This window comes from Balaenoptera borealis (genome assembly GCF_965194805.1).
Source record: "Balaenoptera borealis genome assembly, chromosome: 8".
NCBI lineage: Eukaryota > Metazoa > Chordata > Mammalia > Artiodactyla > Balaenopteridae > Balaenoptera > Balaenoptera borealis.
The window spans coordinates 22,377,875-22,404,044 of NC_138865.1; the positions used below are offsets into that span (position 1 = coordinate 22,377,875).

The 26,170-nt window shown below is 40.9% G+C and overlaps 1 protein-coding gene across 1 annotated transcript in view; it reads left to right on the plus strand.

Moving 5' to 3' along the window:
• Nucleotides 1-26,170, plus strand: part of LOC309633727 (uncharacterized protein) — a 1,009,062-nt gene that overhangs the window by 156,038 nt on the left and 826,854 nt on the right. The window contains exons 5-6 of the mRNA XM_082402982.1: nucleotides 13,319-13,382; nucleotides 17,071-17,144. Coding sequence (XP_082259108.1) covers nucleotides 13,319-13,382; nucleotides 17,071-17,144 — 138 coding nt within the window. The remainder of the gene's footprint in view (nucleotides 1-13,318; nucleotides 13,383-17,070; nucleotides 17,145-26,170) is intronic.

The following is a 26,170-nucleotide window of genomic DNA, read 5'->3' on the forward strand; positions in this document are numbered from 1 at the left end:
TATTGATCTGTGATTTACTTTTCTTGTGGTATTTCTTTTTCTGGCTTTGATATAAATTAATGCTGGACTCATAAAATGAGGTAGGAAGTGTTCCCTCCTTGTCAATGATTTGGAAGAGCTTGAGAAGGATTGATATTAATTCTTCTTTAAATGTTCGGTAGAATTCTTTTGTGAAGCCACCTGGTCCAGGACTTCTCTTTGCTGGTAAGTTTTAGATTAATAATTCAATCTCTTTACCTGTTATAGGTCTGTTGAGATTTTCTCTTTCTTTGTGAGTTGGTTTAGGGCATTTGTGTGTTTCAAGAAGTTTGCCCATTTCTCTAATGGTTATCTAATTTGTTGGCTTACAGTTGTTCATAGTATTCTTCTATAATTCCTTTTTGCCTCTATAAGGTTTGTAGTAATACTTCCACTGTTATTCTGATTTTAGTTATTTGTGTCTTCTCTTTTTTATTTTGTCAGTCTAGCTAAAGGTTTGTCAATTTTGTTTATTTTTTCAAAGAACCAATTTTTGGTTTCATTAATATTTTTCTATTGTTTTATTTCTCTATTTTGTTAACTTTGCTCTAAACTTTGTTGTTTCTTTCCATCTGCTAGCTTTGAGTTTGGCTTTATTTTCCTTTTCTAGTTCCTTATGGTATGAAGCTGTTGATTTGAGATCTGACATTTTTTTACAATGTAAACATTTGCACCTATAGATTTCCCTCTGAGCACTACTTCCACTGCATCCCATAAATTTAGTATGTTGTGTTTTTATTTGTTTCTAAGTATTTTCCAATTTATCTTGTGATGGCGTCTTTAAGAGTATGTTGTTGAGTTTCCACAAATCTGTGAATTTTCCTGTTTTCTTTGTTACTGATTTTTAACTTCATCCTGTTGTGATTGGAGAAGGCACTTAGTATGATATCTGTCTTTTCATCTATTCAGACTTATTTTGTGGTTTAACATGTGATCTGTCCTGTAGAATGTCCCATGTGCACTTGAAAAAAACCTGTATTCTGCTGTTTTGGGGTAGTGTTCTATATGTCTTTTATATCTAGTTGGTTTATTGCATTTTTCAAGTCCTCTATTTTCTTACATCTCTTATGTCTGACTGATCTATCCATTACTGAAAGCAGGGCATTGAAATCACCACTATTATTATAGAGCTCTCTATTTCTCACCTTCTGTTCTATCAATTTTTTGCTTCATATATTTTGAGGTATTTTATTAAGTGCATAAATGTTTATAATTTCTATTTTCATTGTGATATCGAACCTTTTTTAATTTAATTTTTTATTGAAGTATAGTTGATTTACAACATTTTATTAGTTTCAGGTGTAGACATAGTGATTCAATATTTTTATAGGTTATACTCCATGTAAAGTTATTACAAAATAATGGCTATATTCCCTATGCTGTACAATATATCCTTGTTGCTTGTCTATTTTGTATATAGTAGTTTGTATCTCTTAATCCCATACCCCTATTTTGCCTTTCTCCCCTTCCCTCTCCCCACTGGTAACCACTAGTTTGTTTTCCATATCTGTGAGTCTGTTTCTAATTTGTTATATACCTTTGTTTTATTTTTTCAGATACCACATATGTGATAACATAGAGTATTTGTCTTTTTCTGTCTGACTTATTTCACTAAGCATAGTACTCTCTAGGTCCATTCACTTTGTTGCAAATGGCAGAATTTTATTCTTTTTTATGGCTGAGTAATATTCATAGTATATATATACCACATCTTTATCCATTTATCTGTCGATGAATACTTAGATTATTTCTTGAGACTTTTATTAAGATACATCTTCTTTGTCTCTTGTAAACTTTTTAGAGTTAAAGTCTATTTTGTTTGATATTAGTGTAGCCACTCCAGCCCTATTTTCATCATCATTTGTATGAAATATTTTTTCTATCATTTTACGTTCAACCTATTTGTCTTTGGAAGTAATGTGAGTCTCTGATAGAGACCACATAGTTGAATTATAAATATTTATTCATTGTGCCAATCTCTGTATTTTTATTGGAGAGTTTAATCCATTTACACTTAAGGTAGTTACTGATAAGGAGGGATTTACTTCTGCCATTTTTCAGAAAACAAATATGTTTTCTCTATGCCTATAGGTTTTTATGTCCCTCATTTTCTCCATTACTGCTTTATTTTTAGTTAACTTTTCATAGTGAAATATTTCAATTCTCTTCTTAATTCTTTATACGTATATCCTATAGATATTTTCTTGGTGGTTACCATGGGTATTATATTTAATATCCCAAAGTTATAATAATCTAATTTGAATTGATGCCAACTTAACTTCAATAACATAAAAAAGCTCACTACTATACCACACCACCCTCAGTTTCTGTTATTAATGTCATAGATTACATCATTACACATTTTGTATACAATAAAATAGATTAATAATTTTTATGCATTTGTATTTTAAACGCTTTAGAAAATAAAAGTCAGGCTCAACCAAAATTACAGTAATAGTAGCTTTTACAGTTGCCCATGCATTTACCTTTACCCTAATTTCTTTATATGGCTTCAAGTTACTATCTTCCTTTCATTTCAACCTGAAGCACTCCCTTTAACATTTCTTGGAGGGAAGGTCTGGTGGTAATGACCTCCCTCAGCTTTTTAAAATCTAGGGGTGTCATTTCTCCTTCATTTTTGAAGAGTAGCTTTATTGGATATAAAGTTGCCCATCAACAGTTTTTTTTCCTTTAAGCATATTGAGTATATCAACCCACTGACTTCTGGCCTTCAAGCTTTCTGATGAGAAATTGACAGATAACCTCATTGGGGACCACTTGTATGTGATGAGTCACTTCTCTCTTGCTGCTTTCAAGATCGTCTCTTTGTCTCTGTCTTTCAACATTTTGATTATAATGTATCTCAGTGTGAGTATTTTTGAGTTTATTCTATTTGGAGTTTTTGAGCTTCTTGGATTTGTAGATGCATTTATTGCAATTTCAATCCTTTAAATTTGGGGAGTTTTCAGGCGTTATTCATTTTGTTCCTTTCTCTCTCTCTTCTCCTGATGGCATTCCCACAATGCCTATGTTGGTCCACTTGATGGTGTTTCACAGGTCTCTTAGGCTCTGTTCAATTTTCTTCATTCTTTTTTCTTTCTGTTCCTTAGACTTGATAATTTCAGTTGTTCTTTCTTTATGTTCACTTATTCTTCCACTTGCACAAATCTGCTTTTTAACCCTTTTGAGGTATTTTTCATTTCAGTTATTGTACTTTTCAGCATCAAAATTTCTTTTTGGTTCTATTTGAAAATAATTTATTCTCTTCATTGATATTTTTTAATATATTATTTTCCTTTGTCCATGTCTTCCTTTAGCTCTTTGAGTGTCTTTAAAAGAGTTGTTTTAAAATCTTTGTCTAGTAATTTTGACATCTATGCTTCCTCAGGTACATTTTCTGTTGCTTTATTTTGCTTCTTTGAATCAGCTATACATTCTTGTTTCTTTGTATGCCTTGTTGTTTTTTTATTGAAAATTGGACTTTTGAATTTGATAACATGGAAACTGGGGAAATCAGATTTTCCCTTTTCCTCAGAGTTTGGTACTTTAAAAAGTTGCTATAAGGTGTCTCTGTATTGGAGTAAAAGCTTAAGATCTTCTGCATGTCTTTTCTGAGCTCCATATTTCCCTAGGTATGCATGGTGGCTTTCTAAATTCCCCCATATACATAGTTGCTTTTGAATATCAAAAACAAACAAACAAACAAAAAGCAAGCAAACAAAAAAACAGGTGGCTCTTTTAAACCTCCTGGAAATTACTTCAGCTGGTGGCAGTTGGAACATTGGTGGCCAGCCTCCATATCCACACTTCAGCAGTGAGAGCAGTAATTCACAGTTAGAACCAAGAACCTACATGTGGATGACAAGGATCTTATTGGCCACCCTGGCTCCAGAGGAAGCTGCTCCAGAAATTTGGGTTACGTTCTTCACAGCTGTCTGGTATGGGGCTGGGGTAGGGGGCTGAGTAGCTGCAACCACCCTAATGGTTGAAATAAACCAACATTAATGAAAATGTCCTAGCCAAGCTATCCCCTTGAAGTTACAAGTGTTCAAATAAACTCCAAAGTTCCAAAGTATCCACCTCTGATAGTTTCTCCTAGTACAGTTGCTGTCCAGGTAGAGAGATGAATTCTTGGTGCTTCCAACTTCACTATCTTCCCTGACTTCATTCCCTTGAGGTTTAATCTTAATAGTAATGCATGATAACTTTTTAAACCATTTTGGTTTCCCTGTATTGGAGATCCTGATTTTCTCCTCTTTTATTAAATTTAGTGTCTATCAGCCGTTTATTGGCTACATTAAATAAATAACTTTAAGAAACCTAGATATTTTAATTAATCAGAAAATTACAGTGCACTAACATCCTAGTCAAGCAAGTGTCTTCACGGCACTATAGTACCAATTTGTGGGGTAACTGAAATCACTTTTCTTTGCTATTACTAACTGTCATGCAGTATGAAATAATTTAAAGAGTATAAAGGTTCTTGAGGAGAGCAATTTACCTATGATCTTTTTTAAAATCTTTTATTGGAATATAGTTGATTTACAATGTTGTGTTAGTTTCAGGTGTACAACAAAGGGAATCAGTTATATATATACATGTATCCACTTTTTTTTTTTTTTTAAGATTGTTTTCCCATATAGGCCATTACAGAGTATTGAGTAGCATTCCATGTGCTATACAGCAGGTTCTTATTAGTTATCTCTTTTATATATAATAGTGTGTATATGTCAATACCAGTCTCCCAATTTATTCCTCCCCCCCCTTATCCCCTGGTAACCACAAGTTTGTTTTCTACATCTGTGACTCTACTTATATTTTGTAAATAAGCTCATTTGTATCATTTATTTAGATTCCACATGTAAGTGATATCATATGATATTTGTCTTTCTGTGTCTGGCTTACTTCACTCAGTATGACAATCTCTAGGTCCATCCATGTTGTTGCAAATGACATTATTTTGTTCTTTTTTATGGCTGAGTAATATTCCATTGTGTATATATATATATATCACATCTTCTTTATCCATTCCTTTGTTGATGGACATTTAGGTTGCTTCCATGTCCTGGCTATTGTAAATAGTGCTGCAAAAAACATTGGGGTGCACATATCTTTTCAAATTATGGTTTTCTCTGGGTATATGCCCAGGAGGGGGATTGATGGATGATATTGTAGCTCTATTTTTAGTTTTTTAAGGAACCTCCATACTGTTTTCTATAGTGGCTGTACCAGTTTACATTCCTACCAACAGTGTAGGAGGGTTCCGTTTTCTCCACACCCTCTCCAGCATTTATTGTTTGTAGGTTTTTGATGACAGCGATTCTGGCCAGTGTGAGGTGATACCACATTGTAGTTGTGATTTGCATTTCTCTAATAATTAGTGATGTTGAGCATCTTTTTATGTGCTTTTTGGCCATCTGTATGTCTTATTTGGAGAAATGTCTGTTTAGGTCTTCTGCCCATTTTTTGATTGAGTTATTTGTTTTTTTGATATTGAGCTGCATGAGCTGTTTGTATATTTTGGAGATTAATCCCTTGTCAATTGCTTCATTTGCAAATATTTTCTCCCATTCTGAGGGTTGTCCTTTTGTTTTGTTTATGGTTTCCTTTGCTGTGCAAAAGCTTTTAAGTTTCATTAGGTCCCATTTGTTTATTTTTGTTTTTATTTTCATAACTCTAGGAGGTGGATCAAAAAAGATCTTGCTGCGATTTATGTCAAAAAGTGTTCTGCTTATGTTTTCCTTTAAGGGTTTTATAGTGTCTGGTTTTACATTTAGGTCTTTAATCCATTTTGAGTTTATTTTTGTGTATGGTGTTAGGAAGTGTTGTAATTTCATTCTTTTATATGTAGCTGTCCAGTTTTCCCAACACCACTTATTGAAGAGGCTGTCTTTTCTCCACTGTATATCGTTGCCTCCTTTGTCATAGACTAGTTGACCATAGGTGCGTGGGTTTATCTCTGGGCTTCCTATCTTGTTCCATTGATCTATATTTCTGTTTTTGTGCCAGTACCATATTGTCTTGATGACTGTAGCTTTGTAGTATAGTGTGAAGTCAGGGAGTCTGATTCCTCCAGCTCCGTTTTTTTCCCTCAAGACTGCTTTGGCTATTTGGGGTCTTTTTTGTCTCCATACAAATTTTAAGATTTTTTGTTCTAGTTCTGTAAAAAATGCCATTGGTAATTTGATAGGGATTGCATTGAATCTGTAGATTGCTTTGGGTAGTATAGTCATTTTCACAATATTTCTTCTTCCAGTCCAAGAACATGGTACATCTCTCCATCTGTTTGTGTCATCTTTGATTTATTTCATCAGTATCTTACAGTTTCCTGAGTACAGGTCTTTTGCCTCCTTAGGTAGGTTTATTCCTAGGTATTTTATTCTTTTTGTTGTGATTATCTATATTCTTGGCATTAACATTTACTAATAGAATGAGTTCCTTCTGGGAAAAATCAGCTTGAGTGACTTCAAAGTTTTGGAGAGTACCACCATGGTAAAAATAGGTGGGTAAGTATAGATAGATTTCAGCGTGAAAAATTATCAATTTGCCTTTAATAGCCCTGAGTTTGGTGCTATAAGTGCACTTAAAGGCATGACTTAACAAAGAGGGATTTAGAAAGGAAATGCCGTTGACTTCCCAAGCTGTGCACTCCATGGGATACAGTTTTGTAATAAAGACCGTAGAAAATTACGAAACTTCTGAAAGAAACTTCCTGTCTGTGTATGTATATGTGTGTGTTTACAGTTTATACTGGATTAGGATTGTAAACCTTGATAGTGTCTAAAAATATTAAAGGGGAATATGAGGATGTAAGCCAAATAAATGAGGACTGCTAGAATGTTTAATTGTGTATTAGTCTTTTATTAGCAGTGTATGTTCTTCAGGAAGCAGCTGCCTGAGAACCCATCTCCTGAGAAAAAACAGCTCTGAGTTTGAAATTCAGGGCTCTCAGAATGAAAAGTGGTGACCCTCTAGAATTTTAGTCTTATCACTAAATTTGCAAAGTTGGATTAGACCAAGCCCAGCTCTTTATCAACTGCATTATTATTCTCTTCCTTGGGCCTTGGTTAACTCATCCATGGAATTGTGGAGTCACACTAGATATCCTTAAAGTCCCTCTTAAATGCATGTCCTCTGGTCGCACACATGTCAGTCCTCTAGTTAAACTTTCTGTGCCACAGATGTTGTTTTGTATAGCATCCTGCAAGTGTTGTCCAACTCTGCTGAGAGGGCTCCAGGCAGACCAGGAGAGTCTGGGTTCATTACAAACATCCCTCTTTGAAAACCAATGTCCGTGGTATTCACCTATCTTTTCTTAGCTAGTTGGATCTTACTTCCATATGTTACTACTCCTCCGTTAGGTCTTATACTCTCAGCCAATCTTAGACATGGCCATTGAGTTCTAAGGAAAAATTTTCAGAATCCTCATCTCCTGTTTGTTTTCCTCTAGAGCTACATTTGTTCATTAATGTGCCTTTTGTAATGTGGTATCCACCCTGACTGAAGCTACTAAAATAGTCTAATTACTAATCAGTATGTTGAGACTGTTGCTGTGATCCTTCAGTGGTTAGACATGTTCTTCATACTTACTATTTCATACTTACTAGTCAGTATGAATTTTAAAATTAAAGTGCATATTTAATCTAGTATTTATTTTTCCTCTTTTAGTCCTCTTAAAGTATTAACGGTGTCTCTTATAATCAATAATTCTTGTGCTGGAAAAGTAATAAGGTGCTCTGATGTTTGCACAAGTTTCTAATAATGTACCAAAAGATAAAGTATATAAAGTACAACTATCTTGCCATAATCAGTCCTAAGGAATTGGTTTTCATTCTGGAATTATACTTGAATTTCAACTTATTAAACCCACGCCCATTTCTCTCCCCTGTGCTATTTATATTTATAATCATATGAGTATTATTTTAGCTGTTACAGATCCAGGTAGCTGCTATTTGATGTTGACTCTCCACTTCTGTTCAACTGCTAATGATAGCAAGAGCTCTGTGGTCCCATAGGACTCATATTTTATTGTATTGCTATGGCTGCCATGCTTGTTATTTCCTCAGCCTCTTCTGCAGAATGAATTCTGTAGGAATTTTTACGTAATTTCAATTTTGAATTTTGTTTAACATAACAGCATGCTTACTTTTAAACATAAAGGAAGGAGACTGATTGATTTCTACTCTTTGCCATCCTATTTATTTATTTATTTATTTAATTGTGGTCTAGTTGGTGTACAATGTTGTGCCAATCTCTGTTGTACAGCAAAGTGACTCAGTTATACACATAGAGACATTTTTAAAAATATTATTTTCCATTATGGTTTATCCCAGGAGATTGGATACAGTTCCCTGTGCTTGGGTATAGTTCCCTGTGCTATACAGTAGGACCTTGTTGTTTATCCATCCTGTATATAATAGTTTGCATCTGCTATAAAATAAAATTCATTTAAAATAAAATTTATTTTCAGCTATAAAATAATTAAGTCATAGGGATGTAATGTACAGCATGGTGACTACAGTTAATAATACTGTACTGCGTATTTGAAAGTTGCTAAGAGAGTAGATCTTAAAAGTTCTCATCAGGACTTCCCTGGTGGCGCAATGGTTAAGAATCCGCCTGTCAATGCAGGGGACATGGGTTCAATCCCTGGTCCGGGAAGATCCCACGTGCCTTGGAGCAACTAAGCCAGTGAGCCACAGCTACTGAGCCCGTGTGCCCTAGAGCCCACGTGCTGCAACTACTGAAGCCTGCGCGCTCTAGGGCCCATGTGCCACAACCACTGAGCCCACATGCTGAAACTACTGAAGCCCACGTGCCTAGAGCCCGTGCTCCACAACAAGAGAAGCCACTGCAATGAGAAGCCCCTGCCTGCTGCAACTAGAGAAAGCCCACATGCAGCAACAAAGACCCAGCACAGCCAAAAGAAAATAAATTAAAAAAAAAAAAGTTCTCATCACAAGAAAAAAATTCTTGTGTATGGTGATGGATGCTAACTAGATCTGTTGTGGTGATCATTTTGCAATATATGTAAATATTGAATCATTATGTTGTATACTTGAAAGTAATATAATGTTCTATGTCAATTGTACCTCAATTTAAAAAAAGAAAATTTCAAGTATATATGTAAGTTGGAGAAGAGAAATGGAGGAGTATTTAGAGGTGGATATGGAGGTCAAAAGAGGTATTATGTATTTATTTTTTAAGATGCAAAAAGTATGGTACCATTGTATGCTGATTGTAATGATTAAATAAAATTTTTATTGTTTATCCATGAGGTGGTGGTGTTGAATATCTGGGGCAGTATACTGCCTTGTATCTTTTTGTTGGAGAGAGTAGATAGATTCTGGTGCAAAGTGGAAGGTTTGGTCTCTGAACGGGGCATGGACAGTGAATCCACTGTGTCAGGAGGGAAGGCAGGGTGCATGGACACAATGGCCTGTAGGTGGGCAGATGTGGGGAAAATAGGGAAGTTGCCTTCCGATTGCTTCTGTCTTCTCAGGCCTATGGAAATGTCACATACAAATTGGCACTTGCCATCTACCTCTACAAAAATTAAATTATGAGCCACTGCATCTGCTGACCTTCATCACCCCCTGAAAGGAATTCAGGGTGGAGATCAGAAATGAGGCACTCTGTGCTCTGGAAAAAACTGGCAGAACAGGTCCTTAGACAGTTAGATATTTTCAGGAGATGATTTTATGAGCCCAATTCTTGCATCTCCTCATATTTAGAAAAGCACTAAAAAATTCTTCATGGTGATGTCTGCTCCTCATGACTAGCAGTAACCTTCACGAAACTAGCAGGACCTTCTGCAAAAAATATCTGCTTGATTGCATGTACTCCTCCTTCACCAAAATCACATATATACTGACCTTCCCCACTTCCTCTTTGGAGCACTTTCTCAGAGCTATTCGATATGCTGTCTCCCAGGCTATAGTCCTCATTTTGCCCCAGATAAAACTTAACTCACAACTCTCACGCTGTGCAATTGTTTTTAGTCAGCAGAAGCAAGTCATCAGCTGAGGGTGGTCACTGAGGAGGAGACTTGGGAAGTTTTCAGAAAGAGAAGATGTGAAGTATGAAATAATTTAGGAGCATGAGAGAGTGAACAGACAAAGGAATATGTTAGAATTGTTGGGCAACAATGAGGGCCCTTGTGAAGTTATTGGTCGTGAGTTAAAGTGAGACCAAAACTTAGACATCTTAGAGGAGGTCTGGTCCGGGTCAAATCCTGGTTGTTCCTGTTAGTTAGATTCATCACCTGGACCAGGTCCATTCATTGATGCCTGAGCCCCGTGGAGGAGAGGACAAAGAGTTAGACGTGAAAACAAAAAAACTGTCAACAAAAGCTCTGAAATTTTGATACGTCTTTAAATTTTGTAAACCAAAGCAAAAAAGAAGACCATGTCATCTCTCTCCTGCCCCTCATCAAGGGGCACCTCAAGGAATCTCCTGCTTTGCCACTGGTGGAATTTTCGGCCACACCAGGTGAGGATGGTAGTGCCTTTGAGGAACTTTATGGAACCTGATGAATGTGGAAGAGCTGGAGGACATCGCAGGTCCCAGGAAGATGTAGAGGATTAATGTGTAAATATCACATGGTAACTAACTAGAATGTTTCATCATCAACTACAAGACCCCTCTGGGAAAGCCCAGAAGGGCTTAAATGCGCTTAACTCATTACAGGCTTATAGTAGGAAGATTTCTAAACCTGGTTTTCCAAGATTCCTGTTCTCTGATTCTTCATTCAAACACTAATCTGGATACTGCTGTGAAGAGAATTTGCAGTTGTAGTTAAAACTGAATGGATTGATCTTAATACATAGAGTTTATCCAGGTGGACTGGACCCAATCAGGTAAGCACTTTGCGTACAGAGTTTGCTCCATCTGGCAGCAGAAGAGAAGGTCAGAGAGATTTGATGTACAAGGTGACTTGATAGATCATTGCTGGCTTGAAGGCAGAGGAAAACACATGAAAAGGAATGTGGGTGGTCTTAAGATGCTGAGAAAGGACTCTGGGTGACAGCCAGAAAATAAGGGACCTAACACTTCCAACAGCAAGGAACCGTACTCTAACAACCTAAATGAGCCTAGAGGCAGATGTCTTCCTAGAGCCTCCAGACAAGGAATCTGCCTTGCTAACACCTTCCTCTCAGCCTTATGATACTCTGACCATTGAATCCAGCCTGCTGTAAACTATACGTTAATAAATGGGTGTTATTTGAAGCCACTTAGCTTGTGGTAATCTGTTATGCATCAACAGGAAACTAATACATAGTCCTTTACATTTCGTTTGCTCAGGAGCCAGATGAGTTTCAGAACTGGGTCATTTGTGCCTATGCAGGTGGCACTCAGCCAAGTAAACTGCGGCCATGTGCTATCAAGTTCTCTCTCAAATTCACCAATATACCTGGGAGTTGTGCTGGTCTCCATAGCGGTTCAGTTAACGAGGTCTTTTTCTCAAACTTGGTGGGTTGATTTTGAGCATGATTCAACTGCAAAATTATTGTTTAACATAACTCTATCCATAAATTGTTATTTGTTTATTAACGGAGAGATATTAAAACTTTTTTACAAAGAATAAAAATCTTCACTTTCAGTTTTATGTTTCATTTTTTTTTTCACTTTACTAATTTCGTTCTGAGAGAGGAAGCCTAGTCTTTTTAACAAATGATGCTGGAGAAAACGGATGTCCACAGGCTAAAAAAACTCAACCCAAACTTCACCCCTTTCACACTAATTAACTCAAAAATGGATCACAAAATTAAATATAAAATATAATACTATAAAACTTTTAGAAAAAATCCTGGGAGAAAACCTCTGGGATCTAGGGCTAGGCAAGGAGTTCTTTTTTAAGTACATTTTAATGAAATTTTATTTTCACTTGTAGATTGATGTGTACCTTCACTTATTCTGAGAGAAAATAAAATGTATTCAATTTGCCCTTCCAGGTTTGTAGACAAATCACATGAATTGATCATATTATAAACCCATAGTTGGTCAACAGTAGAACCATGCAGTGTTTTCCTGAGGAGAAACCTTTCTTTATGTTCATGAAATTTTTGGAGGATTAGGGCTGTAACTAGAGGGTCGGGGTAAGCTGGGGCTTCTGCCAGTGGAGGTGAGAGCAGGGAGGGAATTCATCAAACCCAAGGACAGGCAAACCTGTCAGAAACTGCTGGAGAGAGAGGACAGTTACTTGGGATTCAAATCTGCTGATCAACCTTGGTGTGCTATGTTTTGTGGAACAATACAAATAGTATTTTCCAGCAAAAACTGGAATAGGTAATGCAAATTTAAGGATGCTAAAACGCACACATATGTATGTGCATATATACATACACAAAACATATATATGTATACATGTATATATCTGTATATATACGTCTGTGTATTTTTTCTAGCTTTATTGAAGTATGATTGACAAATAAAAATTGTATATTTTTAGGTTGTACAATATAATGTTTTGATCTACATACACATTGTGAAAATGATTCCACAATCATTTCACAAAGTGAAATCAGGAAATCATACCATAATCAAGCTAATTTACATATTCATTATTTCCCATAGTTATCTTTTGTGTGCGTGTGTGCCTGTGTGTCTGTGTGTGTGGTGAGAACACTTGAGATCTATTCTTCTAGAAAACTTCAAGTATACAGTACATTATTATTAACTATAGTCACCATGCTGTACATGAAATTTCTAGAACTACTCATAACTGAAAGTTTGTACTCTCCATATTTGTAATTTAAATTGTTAGGCAATAAATATGCAGGCATATTTTCCTATCCTCTCTCTTACACATCTTTCAAATAATGTTTTGAAACATTTTCAGTTTTTTCAGTAATTCAAATATAATTTTCAAACAGTCAAAAAAGCACACGGAGTTGTTTTTCACTACCCTATTTTACATATATTTGTTAGTAAATAAATGGTTCTCCAGACTGTTCAGCATATTAAATGTTAAAGTAAACAAGGGATAGTTGCTCCTTATTTTTAGAACAGTAGATTTACAATATATGTAGCTGTTACAAGTCACATATTTAAATTATTTTAAACATCTTCTTTGGTAATAGTTTTTTTTTTTATGACTTTGTGTCAAAATAGAAACAATACCTCGAAGTAAATTTGCTTTTTAATCCATATTCTGTGAACACCTAAATTTTACAATGAAAAATTTCAAAAGCTACAAGGATATCCATATTTGAAATATAAAATAAATGATAAATTCAATAATTGGGAATTTTCTTTGCCCTATTAAACATCAATTTTTAATGCTGTTTGATTCTTACAGATTCTTCTCAAAATATATTGGCTACTTGAGAGATGTCATTACACTCCTGTGATTTATACAGAAGGTAAGTTAGAAAACTTTAATTCTTGTGTCCATTAATTAACAAACTTTTAATAAACACTTTTCATCAGGGACTAGAGTAAGTACTGGCAATGTGGTCAGACATGCTTCACTCCTCTCTCTTGCCTGCAAGGAGCTTTCAGTGTAGTGGGGTGGATGGACCTAGAGTCTGTCATACAGAGTGAAGTAAGTCAGAAAGAGAAAAACAAATACCGTATGCTAACACGTATATATGGAATCTAAGAAAAAAAAAAAAAAGGTCATGAAGAACCTAGAACCTAGGGGCAGGACGGAAATAAAGACACAGACCTACTAGAGAATGGACTTGAGGATATGGGGAGGGGGAAGGGTAAGCTGTGACAAAGTGAGAGAGTGGCATGGACATATATACAATACCAAATGTAAAATAGATAGCTAGTGGGAAGCAGCCACATAGCACAGGGAGATCAGCTCGGTGCTTTGTGACCACATAGAGGGGTGGGATAGGGAGGGTGGGAGGGAGGGAGACACAAGAGGGAAGAGATATGGGAACATATGTATATGTATAACTAATACACTTTGTTATAAAGCAGAAACTAACACACCATTGTAAAGCAATTATACTCCAATAAAGATGTTAAAAAAAAAAAAAAGATATGCAGTGGTTGTCACAGGGAAGAAGTGCAAAGTGGTCTAGGCAACACAGCACAGGGGACCAGTCCTCATTGGGGCAGTAGAGAAGGCTTTCTGGAGTAAGCAGTGTTTAGTGAAAGGGCTGAAGAATGGGGGTGTTCTCCACGGGGTGCCAGAGTTAGCTGGTTAGGATGAGATCATTCCAACGTCTATGTTCTCCAGCCAAAACAACCAGGAACACACCTGGGAACCAATTTAGTCTAGAACAAGTTGGATTTATTACTCATGGCAGTGAGGGAAGACACACACCATGGGGAATCCTGGGGTGTCTCAGTAAGAGGGTGTTAGAAAAGAGCTACTACAAGATTTGGGCTTTAGTTGGGTGACTTGGGAGAGGGTCTAAAAGTGATGGGCCACTTTAAATTGGATGCTGAAAGCCAAGGCAATTCTATAATTCATCTCAATAAATTTTAGCTACAAGAGGGAAGACTATAGTCAAAATAAAGCCATTACTGGAAACAAAGTAGATGTCACTCATTTTAACCAAGAGAATGGAGTGTTTGGTATTTTGGGGGGATGGCACAGTGACTTCTTTTTCTGTACTTAGAAAACAGTTGTGAATTGCCTTCACTTTATCTCACTTCATCATTATCTCAGAGTAATCTTGCTTGGCATTGGTATTCTGTGATACCTTTTGGTATTTATGTCCAGGCTTACCTCTGGATATCATCAGGGCTGTTGTTGTTTTTGCTTTTTTTTTTTTTTTCTCTCACAAGACAAATGAAGCATGGGGGAAGCATTTAGCTTCAATTGGAAGGCATCATTCTAGAATTTTAGAAATCAATGGAAAAGTACAGGTCTTCTAGCCAAACCCATACATCTGTTTGTATGAAGGACAAACAGATTAACAGAGTAAGTGCATTGGTAGCTTGAATTTATTTTCTAAGATTTGCTTAGCTCCCCTACTCCCATATTTTATACTTGTTATATTTTGATATAGTAAAAATTCATAAATGTGAAAACCACCAGTAAGATTTCAGTTCATCCATCTTCCCTTAAATACTTTCTCAGCCTGGGCACGTTGATTCCCTTTGCTTAGGATTTAAATCTCTTATCAGTACACCTCCCCAACTCTATTCAGTAGGAAACTGGTGAAATGATATCAGAGTGGGATGACATAAAACAAAGAAGACATCCACACGCACAAATAAACTGTATATAAAGTCTGCTCATAATTTGAATACAAAGTGTTTTAATAAAAAAGAATTTAACCACTGCTAAATTATCCATATACTGAGTAAAAGCAAAAATGTTACCCTAATAAAAAGAGTGTAGACATGATAGCCCATGAAGCCATGTGGGATGAAGTTAAAAATAGAGTATGTCTCCAGAGATTATCAGGCAACACTTTTTTCAAGTTTGTAATGTATAGTATTTTTTTTACCATTCCTTTTTGTATTGATAAATCAATCATGTCATATCATATCATATATTTTGTATTATATGTCATATCATATCAATCAGTATTTTTTACCATTCCTTTGTGTATTGATACATTAATCATGTCATATTATATATCATTTATTATATATCATATCATGAAATGTTTCATTTGATGGTCATCTATCTGAGAGCAAGTTGCAAGATTTTCACACTTTCACTGAGTCCTTCACTGGCATCCAGCTTGACCTTGACAAGTATATCTGACCTTCCCGCTGTGTTAGAGATCAGAGTGTGTGAAATATTGACAACTACTGAAGATTACTGGGTAATGTAGGCAGTGTGCAGTGGATCAACCAGTATAGACTCTTAAGTCCATTTTCTACGTCTAGTAATGTGTTCAAGTGATTGGTTTTGGCATCAAAACTGAAATACTTCTCTTTCTCAACTTGCTGTTCACACATTATCTTCCAATGGCAAGTGCTGACAACTACAGATGCTGCTTTCACTAAAACTTCATTATTGACTAAACTCCCCTCATCTTAGCTTAAAACCCCTGAATTGGGAGAAAGTGTATCCGATCTGCCTGTGCTTAAGCTGGATCACAGCAGTTGCTTGGCCTAATAGCTGAGACCCTTTCTCAATATGCCAGCTTGTGAGTGTGATCAGTGGTTGTGCACCCTAGGTATATTGATCTGATGTTTAATTTTGTCTAATATTTTTACTCTCCTGCTTACTAGTCAAGTCACTATATCCATAAATTTGACTTCATGAGTCCATTTTTCTTTTCTTTCTTCAGAACTGTTTACCTGATCCAAAACACCTTCCAGTGGATTTTCTATATGTAAAACCTGTTTTTTAAATTAGTAAATAAAACTACTGCCTTCAGAATTTTGCCTCGAAAGCAACAGGACGCTTTCAACAATCTAATGTAAATGCAAACCACTGCATTCTTAACTAAAAGCCATTCTCCTGGGTATGGTGTGTGCTGCTGTTCACCAATCTCTGCTAGATGCTGCCTGAGGTCCCCCTTGCTTCTACACCCTCACACATTCCCCCTGCAGCTCTGATGCTGCTGGAAGGTCCGGAAGTTCCTGCACTGTATTCTAACTGGATCTGTGCTCTTACTACAGACTTGGGGTCCCTACCAATCCACAGCTGCATGGTGTTTGCAGGCAAGTGGGGGGAGAATGGTTCACTTACCTGTGTTATCTGCCCTCTGCCTACAAGGTGAAACTCAGGGCTGACGGGGTCCCTCTGAGTTTCAGAGTTTGGTGAAACAGATATTCTAGAGTTTATTCATGGTTCTCCTTCTCCCTGGACAGGCCACACACATGTGCTTTGCCTGACAGAGGCCAGAGCCCATGGCTGTTTTGGATTCTGGTTTGATTCCTTAGAAAAGGCCAGGAATCTGGTTCATGTCAGTGTTCTCCAACATTTCTATCCTTCTCCTACTCAGTAAAAAGTTTTCTGAGCATGAAGATCCAGTGTGTATATTTATGCATTTGCAAATTAAATGCATGTTCTATGGTTCCGTAATTTATATGCAAGACAAAGATTATACAGATATAGGAATTTTAAAAGAATGAGATGAGGAGGAATGCAAATGGAAGTTCTAACATTTTCTTCCTGCCTCCTAGCATACTGTCTTGTCCACTCTGACTGGCGGGCTTCCCCATCAAGAAGTCTCTTAGTGAAACTCCATGCTGCTCAGGTGAGGGGGTGTGTGGGGACATGGGGGCAAAGCAGGGATGGTTTTTCCAGGAACTGGATTTTGTGTACGTTTGCCTTCAACTCTCAAAATCTGCATGGATGACCTTGAATTGCAGGTGGATTCAAGATTCAGAGAGTTAATGTTTTTCATGATGGAGTTCTATCCAGAGAAGTGGATGTGGATCACACTACATTGCATTGTTTTTCCTGGAAGTTTCTTTCTCTTGTTATTCTTTTCCTTTTAAGCCATGTTATGATGAAAAATAACAGACTGTTATCAAAGAAGAGTAGTATACTCTTAAATACTTTAAGTGGCAAAATGAATTTTTTTTTTTTTTTTTTTTTTTTGCTAAAACAGTAATACGTGCCATAACCTCGTGGTGGTGGAAATAATTTACACTAGGTTTATCATCTGGATGATCTATGAAAAGGATTCTTTCACACAGGTTATATGATGTAGCAGAGGAAGCATTTGGTCTGAGTCAGTTGTGGAAAGCGAATATCTGTATGGTTTGGGGAATCCCTCTCTGTCTCAGGGTCCCCATTTGTTCATTAGGTGACCAGACTACAGAAGAGGCCACAGTCATTTTTTGGTAATGACTTTCCTTCATCATCCTCCTTCTCCTGTTCCCTCCCCACTCCTGCTCTCCTCCTTCTCCTCTTCTTCTTCCTCACCTAATCTCCTTCATCTAAAGTCCGCAGTGAGTCCCCAGACAGACAATGAAGGAGGGCTATAGGGTGTAGGGTGGTGAAAGGCAGGGTCATCTAGGAGTAAATAGAGGGAAGGAGCAGCACCCATCACTTTGGCCAAGTTGTAGTTCCTCCTTCAATTATGGACAAATCTTTTAGGTGGTATCCTGGCCGTGGCCAGCAGACCCTAGACCTGCCTGTCCTTCTTGATCTACTCTTTGCAAATCCTTTCATTAGATAGCTTTGGGGAAGTCCTTCCAGTTTTAATAGACTAAAATTTATGTACTTATTTGTGGGGCAAATGTATCTCAGCTGCCTACCTGAAGTCCCCCCCTTTTTTCTTCTACTGGGAAAGTTCAAGGAAATGTAATGGTTTTTCCAGAAACTGTTTGTGCCGGTTGTTCTGTTTACCCTCATGTTCCATTCCATGACGGATGAGAATGGTCACAGAGCCTAATTTATAAACCGCATATCCTATGCATCACTTATGTAAAAATATTCTAGCCCACAAATCTTAAAAAAAGAATGTTAATGCATCCCATCCAGAGGACCAGCTAAAGCACACACACACACACAAATGCTTAGACCAAAGAGCTGTGTCACTCAAATTTCTTGTTATCAGGATGAGATGAGGCAACTGTGTTTTCCTCTGAAACATGCCAGTATTTCCTAAATCCTCATATATTTTGTTGGGAATTACATTATTTTATAATACCTCTTACTAGAATTTAGTTTTATCTCAAACACATGGTTTAGAAATATTAGCTTAAACTTCCAAGAAGAGAGTGTCATTTTCATGAATGTGAGATGTTGTAGTTGTGGGTATCTATAGGAAAACGACGAGCTAGTCTAGTTAGTAAATACTATTGATTGGCTATTAGAGGACATCTGTGGCTACTTTCCAGAGTTCTGTGATTCAGTAACATAAGAAAATGTCAACAAAGGGAGCACATTTCAAAAAATTAATAGCTATGATTTTGTAAAACATTTTACAGCCTGAATATTTGTTTTTCTTAATTAAAGAAAATACACAGGGCCCTCACATCAGCTCACTCCTCTCTTTTGAGAGAAAGGACCATGACACTGTTACCCCACAGAGTGACCTGAGAGACTTAACCAGACATAATACTTGACATCTGTACATTATCCAGTTTTTACCATGTAAAGGGCAACAGAATTTATGACCAATGAGAAATATGTAGTCTCAACTGAGTGCAAAATTTGGAAAGTATTAGGCAGACAGTGAGACCTCTATTATTATTATAATAGAAATGCTGATTAAAGATATACTTTCTTTAACAGATGTTAAAATGCCAATTCCCAAGCGATATGAGGTAATATATATTTCAAGCACCAATTAAGTGACATATTTTCTAAGATTTCAAAATTCTTTTAAGCAATGTATCCTTTTTGTAGCCCTATAATAAATAAATAAAATATAAATTTCCTGAGTCTTGGAAAATGCACGTTTCTTATAATTATATAAACTATGAATTCTTCTAAATGGTTCAGAAGTTTAAGTTATCACAGGTGAACATTAGGATTTTTTCACGTTCTAGAGACATGCATCCCATACAACCATCTTGACTGTACTACTGTATTTTAAAAGGAGTAAAATAAACAATATCATTTAATATTAGGCAGTTAAGTACAAATATGCCAGATAATGTAATAGAGATATTGCCAAACATCTGTCACATTTGTGAATAAGCTTCGTGTGTCTGATAAGGTGGCTCACTTCATTGAAAAATAAAGCAAACCTCACAAACCTGGCACAAGCTATTCTGTGCGAAATCCCACGCCATTTGCACAGCTAGGAAGTAGGGGTTAGATGCCTCTTTGCTGGTTCATTTCACCATGGATCCCACTTGCTGTAGGCCTCTCTACATCATGTTTCCAAAGGAGAGAAGTCACTTTGAGTGCAGGAACTTGTCCCCAGCAAAACAAAGCATGTGACCCCCTGATGCCATTTGACTGAACGATATTTAAAATTGGACAAAGATTTTTCCCTCATTAGATGCTGGCAGAGTTTTGCTTCTTTTCAAAGTCTGTCATTCTTTCAACTGTGAGTCAGAGCTCAAGCTAACTAAAACCTGTGAAGGAAAGGATTTTGCGGGTTTTCACGGGGAATCTGTAATTCTTTTTCAGAAGTAATTAAAAACTACACAAGAATTTTCTCTGGGGGCACTGGTACCGATCTCCTGCACCTTCAGTTTGCTACATGGCTTGGGATCCACTCAGAGCCGGCTGGTGGCTCAGGCTCATTTGAGTGGGTGTCAGGCCGCTGTTTGAAGGGTCTCTGTGGTCTCGCCGGGGCGCTGGGCGCCTGTGTGTGGACTGCATGGAATTGCGTGCAGGTCCCTTGAGATTTCTCAGCGAGGGCTCCGCGGAAGGCTCCTGTGAGAGGGCTCTGTGTATAAGGCTCCTGTGAGAGGGCTCTGTGAAGTCTATGTATTATCTCTGAGAGGTCCCCGTGTGGGGTGAGTGTGGGTCCCCGTGTGGTATCAGTGTGGGTCCCCGTGTGGGGTGAGTGTGGGTCCCCGTGTGGGGTGAGTGCGGGTCCCCGTGTGGGGTGAGTGTGGGTCCCCGTGTGGTATCAGTGTGGGTCCCTGTGTGGGGTGAGTGTGGGTCCCCGTGTGGGGTGAGTGTGGGTCCCCGTGTGGTATCAGTGTGGGTCCCCGTGTGGGGTCAGTGTGGGTCCCCCTGTGGGGACTCTTAGTGGGGGGCCCTCCATTGCTGGCCTTTCTGCACCTCACAGAAGGAGAAGGGCAAAGGGACTTGCAGCTTCTTGTTTCTTGCTGTCCTGTCAGTGTCCCTCTGTGTCACTTCTCCCGACAGGTGCCTTGGGCGTCCGGCACCCTCAAACCCAGCACTCACCTCTTGGTGCCCCTGAGAGGACCCGGCAGCAGTCAGGCTCAGGGGCCCCGCTCTGTGCCAGCCTCTCCTGAGCTCTGGAAGTTGTTCTGTGCTCTGGGTCCCAGCCCCTCCCAGGGCCCCTGGCTGTGCCCCCAGTGCTGTGTCTGCCCCGGAGGAGGAGGGGGCCCAGAGGTGAGACCTGGCTCCAGGGAGAAACCACAGCACAAGCAGGCCTGTGGCCGCTCCCCCTCAGCAGGTCCTGGTCCCGCATGTTGGGGTCCTGACAGGCGTAGGGCAGGGCCATTCAAGCTGTCACCTGGATCAGGGGACCCTCCTGGAGCAGGACTCTGCAGCACGGGAGTGACTGTGACACAGAGCCCCAGATTGCTCTGTAGAATTGCTCCTGTCTCCCTGGTTTCCCGTGTGGACGGGCCGGGGAGGAGAGCTGACGGCACCCTCGTTCTCCGCAGGTCACTTCCCGCCCGCTGGGTGACACATCCTGTCTGCTGGCCTCTTCCCCCTCCAGGCTCTGGGGTGAGCAAGGCTGACAGCAGGTGAGACTTGCTATGACCCCAGCACAGTCCCTGAGCCTGTTAAGTCCCACTTGTCCCCTGGGGGCCTCCTTGGGCCACGCGTGTAGGTAAAGGTCACAGACCGCGAGTCTGTCGTGAGCTCCCAGTCCTGTGAAAGTTGATTAAATACATTGTGGGGAAGTGAACCTTCCCTGCTTGGGGGCTCCACGGCCTCTGGGAGCCTGGCCCTCTGTGGAGGAGCTCCAGGGGCCTTCCCTCTGTCTGGGCTCCGGGAGCTGGAGTAGGGGGAGAGTCTGGGCTGGGGCCACCATAAGCCACTGGCCCCTGACTTCTTTTCTCTGGGCCTGTACACGGTGATGGGACGCCAGGGGCTCCTTGGTCACTGCGCCATTTATGGGCGCCTCTGCCACTTGCCTCCTTCCCCTGCATCCCACCCTAGGGGCACATGACAGACAGTGAGGTGACTGCACACACAGTCACACCCCTGCTCGTTCCCCAGGGGGCGGTGAGCACTGTGAGTAGGGCTGTCCTCTCCTCCGGGGCAGGGGTGGACGGCCCTCGGCGGCCTCCATGCTCATCACCTCACACCCTCAGACCTGGGAGTGCGCGGTCCTCCTCCTCACCGCTGCTCCAGGGTGCGAGAAGGACAGAGGACGGGTGACGCTCCCGGCCCACCTCAATCCCAGCTCCGTCGGGGAGAGAAGGAGCTTCCAGGGCAGGCATCATCTATCCCCACCAAGACATGGGGGCAAGGTTTCTGCCACGTCTGGACTCTGGGCTAGCACTGCCCCCAAACTCCTCTCCTTATTCTGACATGTGAACTTGTCTCTGACACTTTCTGGAGCCTGAGGGGAATTTCAGCCTCTTCAGACCCCTCCCCTACAGTCCCACAAGTTCAAGGTAGAGAGAGAGCAGGAGAGGACTGAGCTGGTTCCTGAGAAGGGGGAGGTCTTTAGGTTTAGTTCACCTTGACACGTCCTGAATGCTGTTGCTTGTTTCTGTAATGCTGCTATTATGGAAACTTAAATGCAGTGAGGGAATTGAGGTGAGGATGGGTATTCCACGCTGGGATCAACCTCCCTCCATGGCCCCATCCCATCTGGAAGCCAAAGCAGGCACCTGGGAAGAGTGGACCCTGATCCCTTCCTTCCCCCCAGCAGGGCACAGACAGAGGCCACCACCTCTCATGAGAAGAAACATTTATTTTGGGAAACAAAAATTGTGGTAGGAAGAAGCCATTAACACATAGACAATGTCTTAACATGAGAAGAAACAGGTTTTCTTTGCATGAACTGCACTTTTCCTTGCACTGCTTTCCTACCAGGAGAGGCATGAGAAGCACGCTCTGATTGACCAGAGGGAACACAGGCCTGAGTCACCTGCCACCCTTGGTCTATGCTGGCAGGGTCTGACTGGGGACTCCAGTTCCCTGGGTGGGAAGGCCAACTTGTCGCCCCTGCCTCTGGTATGCCTGCTGTTGTTAAGGTAGCTGTGGCCCTTGCGGGTGGCTTGGTGACTGTAGGCTGTATCTTTCAACACTCTTCTCTGTTCTGAAGAGGAGAGAACCCTGTGGTAGTGGGAATGCCCCTCTGCTGGGGCCTGGAGCTGTTCTGGGTGCTGATTTAACTCTGAGGCACAGAGTCCTTGGTGAAGCCCCAGTTTGTCTACTAGGACCTGTCCAACAGCTGTTCCAACCGCCCGAGGATCAATAGCCCTGCTCTCTACAACAGATTTGCCTTTGATTGGTTCCTGGTGGTGAGCAGTGGCTGATACAGGCTTGCCTTTTTGAGCCCTGCTCTCTACAGCAGATTTGCCTTTGATTGGTTCCTGGTGGTGAGCAGTGGCTGATACAGGCTTGCCTTTTTGAGCCCTGCTCTCTACAGCAGATTTGCCTTTGATTGGTTCCTGGTGGTGAGCAGTGGCTGATACAGGCTTGCCTTTTTGAGCCCTGCTCTCTACAACAGACTTGCCTTTGATTGGTTCCTGGTGGTGAGCAGTGGCTGATACAGGCTTGCCTTTTTGAGCCCTGCTCTCTACAACAGACTTGCCTTTGATTGGTTCCTGGTGGTGAGCAGTGGCTGATACAGGCTTGCCTTTTTGAGCCCTGCTCTCTACAACAGATTTGCCTTTGATTGGTTCCTGGTGGTGAGCAGTGGCTGATACAGGCTTGCCTTTTTGAGCCCTGCTCTCTACAACAGACTTGCCTTTGATTGGTTCCTGGTGGTGAGCAGTGGCTGATACAGGCTTGCCTTTTTGAGCCCTGCTCTCTACAACAGATTTGCCTTTGATTGGTTCCTGGTGGTGAGCAGTGGCTGATACAGGCTTGCCTTTTTGAAGGGATTCTTCTGTTCCTTTGCCTTTTTTATTGTGGCTAAGATACTGCAGAAAGTGCCTTGTCCATTTGTGGCTTTCTGGTGAAAGCTCTCTCTTCTCTGGCGAGAGCTGGGGGTATTTGCTCCCAAGGGACTCTCCTCTTTCCCTGACCTGAGAAGCGTGGCTCATCCCACTTGCTTGAGAAGCCTTTAGTCCTGAAGACCTTTCTTCATACTCTCCCGGTTTGGGCCTCCAATCGTCCTCCCTCTCATCAGTTGGGGCAAACATCTTGCTCTGGCTGTTCATTTCTTCATCCTCTTCTGGTTTGAGCCTCTCACAGACCTCCCCATCATCACTTGAGGCAAACTGGCCCTTACACGGGTCCCTAACCTTTGCTTTCCTGGGTTCCTGTTGTCCCTGGTTGCTTCTCGTTTCTTCGTGTTCTCCTGGTTGCAGTCTCCTAACGCTCCTGCACTCCTCAGCTGGGGCAGGCGTCTCGCTCTGGCTTCTTGTTTCTTCATGCTGTCCTGGTTGGGGCTTCGTGAAACCCCTCCACTCCTCAGCTGATGCGAGCACCTCCCTCTGGGCCTTCATTTCTTCATGCTCTTTCGGTTGGGGCCCCTTAAAGTCCCTCCGCTCCTCAGTTGGGGCAGACATCTTGCTCTGGCTGTTCATTTCTTCATCCTCTTCTAGTTCGAGCCTCTCACAGACCACCCCCTCATCAGCTGAGGCAAACTGGCCCTTACACAGGTCCCTAATTTTTGGTTTCCTGGGTTCCTCTTGTCCCTGGCTGCTCCTCATTTCTTCATGCTTTCCAGGTTGGAGCCTCTTAAAGCCCCTCCACTCCTCAGTTGGGACAGACATCTCACTCTGGCTCTTAAATGAGTCCTTAAGTTTTGGTTTTCTGAATTTCTGCTGCCCCTGGCTGCTCTGTTCACTCACGTTGAGGTCATATGGCACCACCTGGAAAGCTGGCGCGTCCTCACTAGCATGTTCCCTCTGGGAACTGGAAAGAGACCTATGAGAAGCCAAGATGTCTGCAGGAAGGAGCACATCAGTGTGAGAGTCTTGAAGGAGCTCACCAGTGGCACGGCCTTGAGCCACCTGTGTTTTAAGGCATGGCTCCTTTGGATGTTGGGCAACTGACTTTGTTGGTAGTGACAGGGTTTTCCTAGCGGCTGGAAACCCCAAGACAGTCCCATTCTCCCAGCTTCTGCCCATGAGGTTGACTGTGGGCACCTGATAAGGCAGTCTGCCCTCCTGTCCAGTCAGAGGGGCCTCTGAGGGCCCATACCTGTCACCAGGTGAAGTCTTTCCCAGGGCCCTCTGGATTTCTGTATGCTCAGGTGAGGGAACAGGGAGGGGACTCACCAGGGTGGGAACTGTTGCTTTTGTTATCACTTTCATTCCCTGATGGGGCTGAGGTTTTCCCAAGAACTTATTAGCAAAGTTGGCTTTTGAGTGTGCCCCAGATTGCCAGGTGGCAGAGGGGGAAATGGTGGACCTTGGAGAGGACAAAGGTTGAGCCCCACATGCCTTGAGATTTATGGGCTCAAAGGCCTGTTCGGGTAGGCCCCACCTGTGCCTTACCTGCCACCTTATAATATGTGCTTCCAGCATCTGCCGAATGCTTGGACTGAGGAAGGAAAGCACACGGGAGGAGTTTACACAGGGTTTCCAAGACTTCAAGGGTGCTAGATTTCTGATTTCCTCGTGAGGGTGGGGCTTAGAAAAAACACAGTTGGCAGCAAGCCAGGATTGACGCACAATCACAGGGATCAAACCTTGATTAATCTGCATCAACTCTGTGCTGAAATGGGCTTTCAAGATTTTTTCTAGATGTTTCTTCTCTGGGCTACTGGGTAAACAGTTTCCAGAGTCACTCATCAAGGGCCTCATCAGGTATCTTTCTGACTCCTTTTCAGAGTTTCTTTGCAGAAACTTCCCTGGGAGCCTGGCCCTGGAGGAAGCTTTTGAGATCCTCCTCAGACATGGCCTTAGACCCTTGCCGAAATCCTTCCCTGGTTGAAATTGCATTTGACCCTTCCTATGGGATCTCCTAGGGCGCCTGGACCTTATCTTCTGTGGGTCCAGTCTCCTTTTGCCTGTAAAAGCAGAGGGCTGCCAGGGTCCCTGCTTGCCCTGTGCCTGATAAGTCCTTAAAAATTGGCGCTGAGAGGAACTCAATTCCAGAGACAGAGACAGGTGGATACTGAGGCACAGGCCCCTCTTGGTTTGATCTTTGATGAGCCTCTTTTGAAGATGTTGCTTCTGGAGATCAGGGCCAATTAAGTCCTCATGATGAATAGAAACTGACCTTTCGGCCTGAGAGCGCCCCCTCTCTTGGGGAAGGTTGAGACTGAGTTGGCTAAAGCCTTTCTGAGATCTTTTGACCACAGAGGATGAAGGCTTCCCACTTTTCAGTTGCTTCTGCAACAAGGGGCATTTCAGACATTGAGTTTCAGTTGGGATAAAATATGGTGTCTTGTTCTGAAATGTAGGACAATCTAGTCCACAGGTACTCATCTGGGGTGGAGAATAAGGTGGTCTGAATGGGAGAGAAGATGGGAGGTAGGGCTGGGCCTGGATCTGAGCCAGAGGTGGGGACTGGCACGGAGGCAAGTTTTGAGTGAAA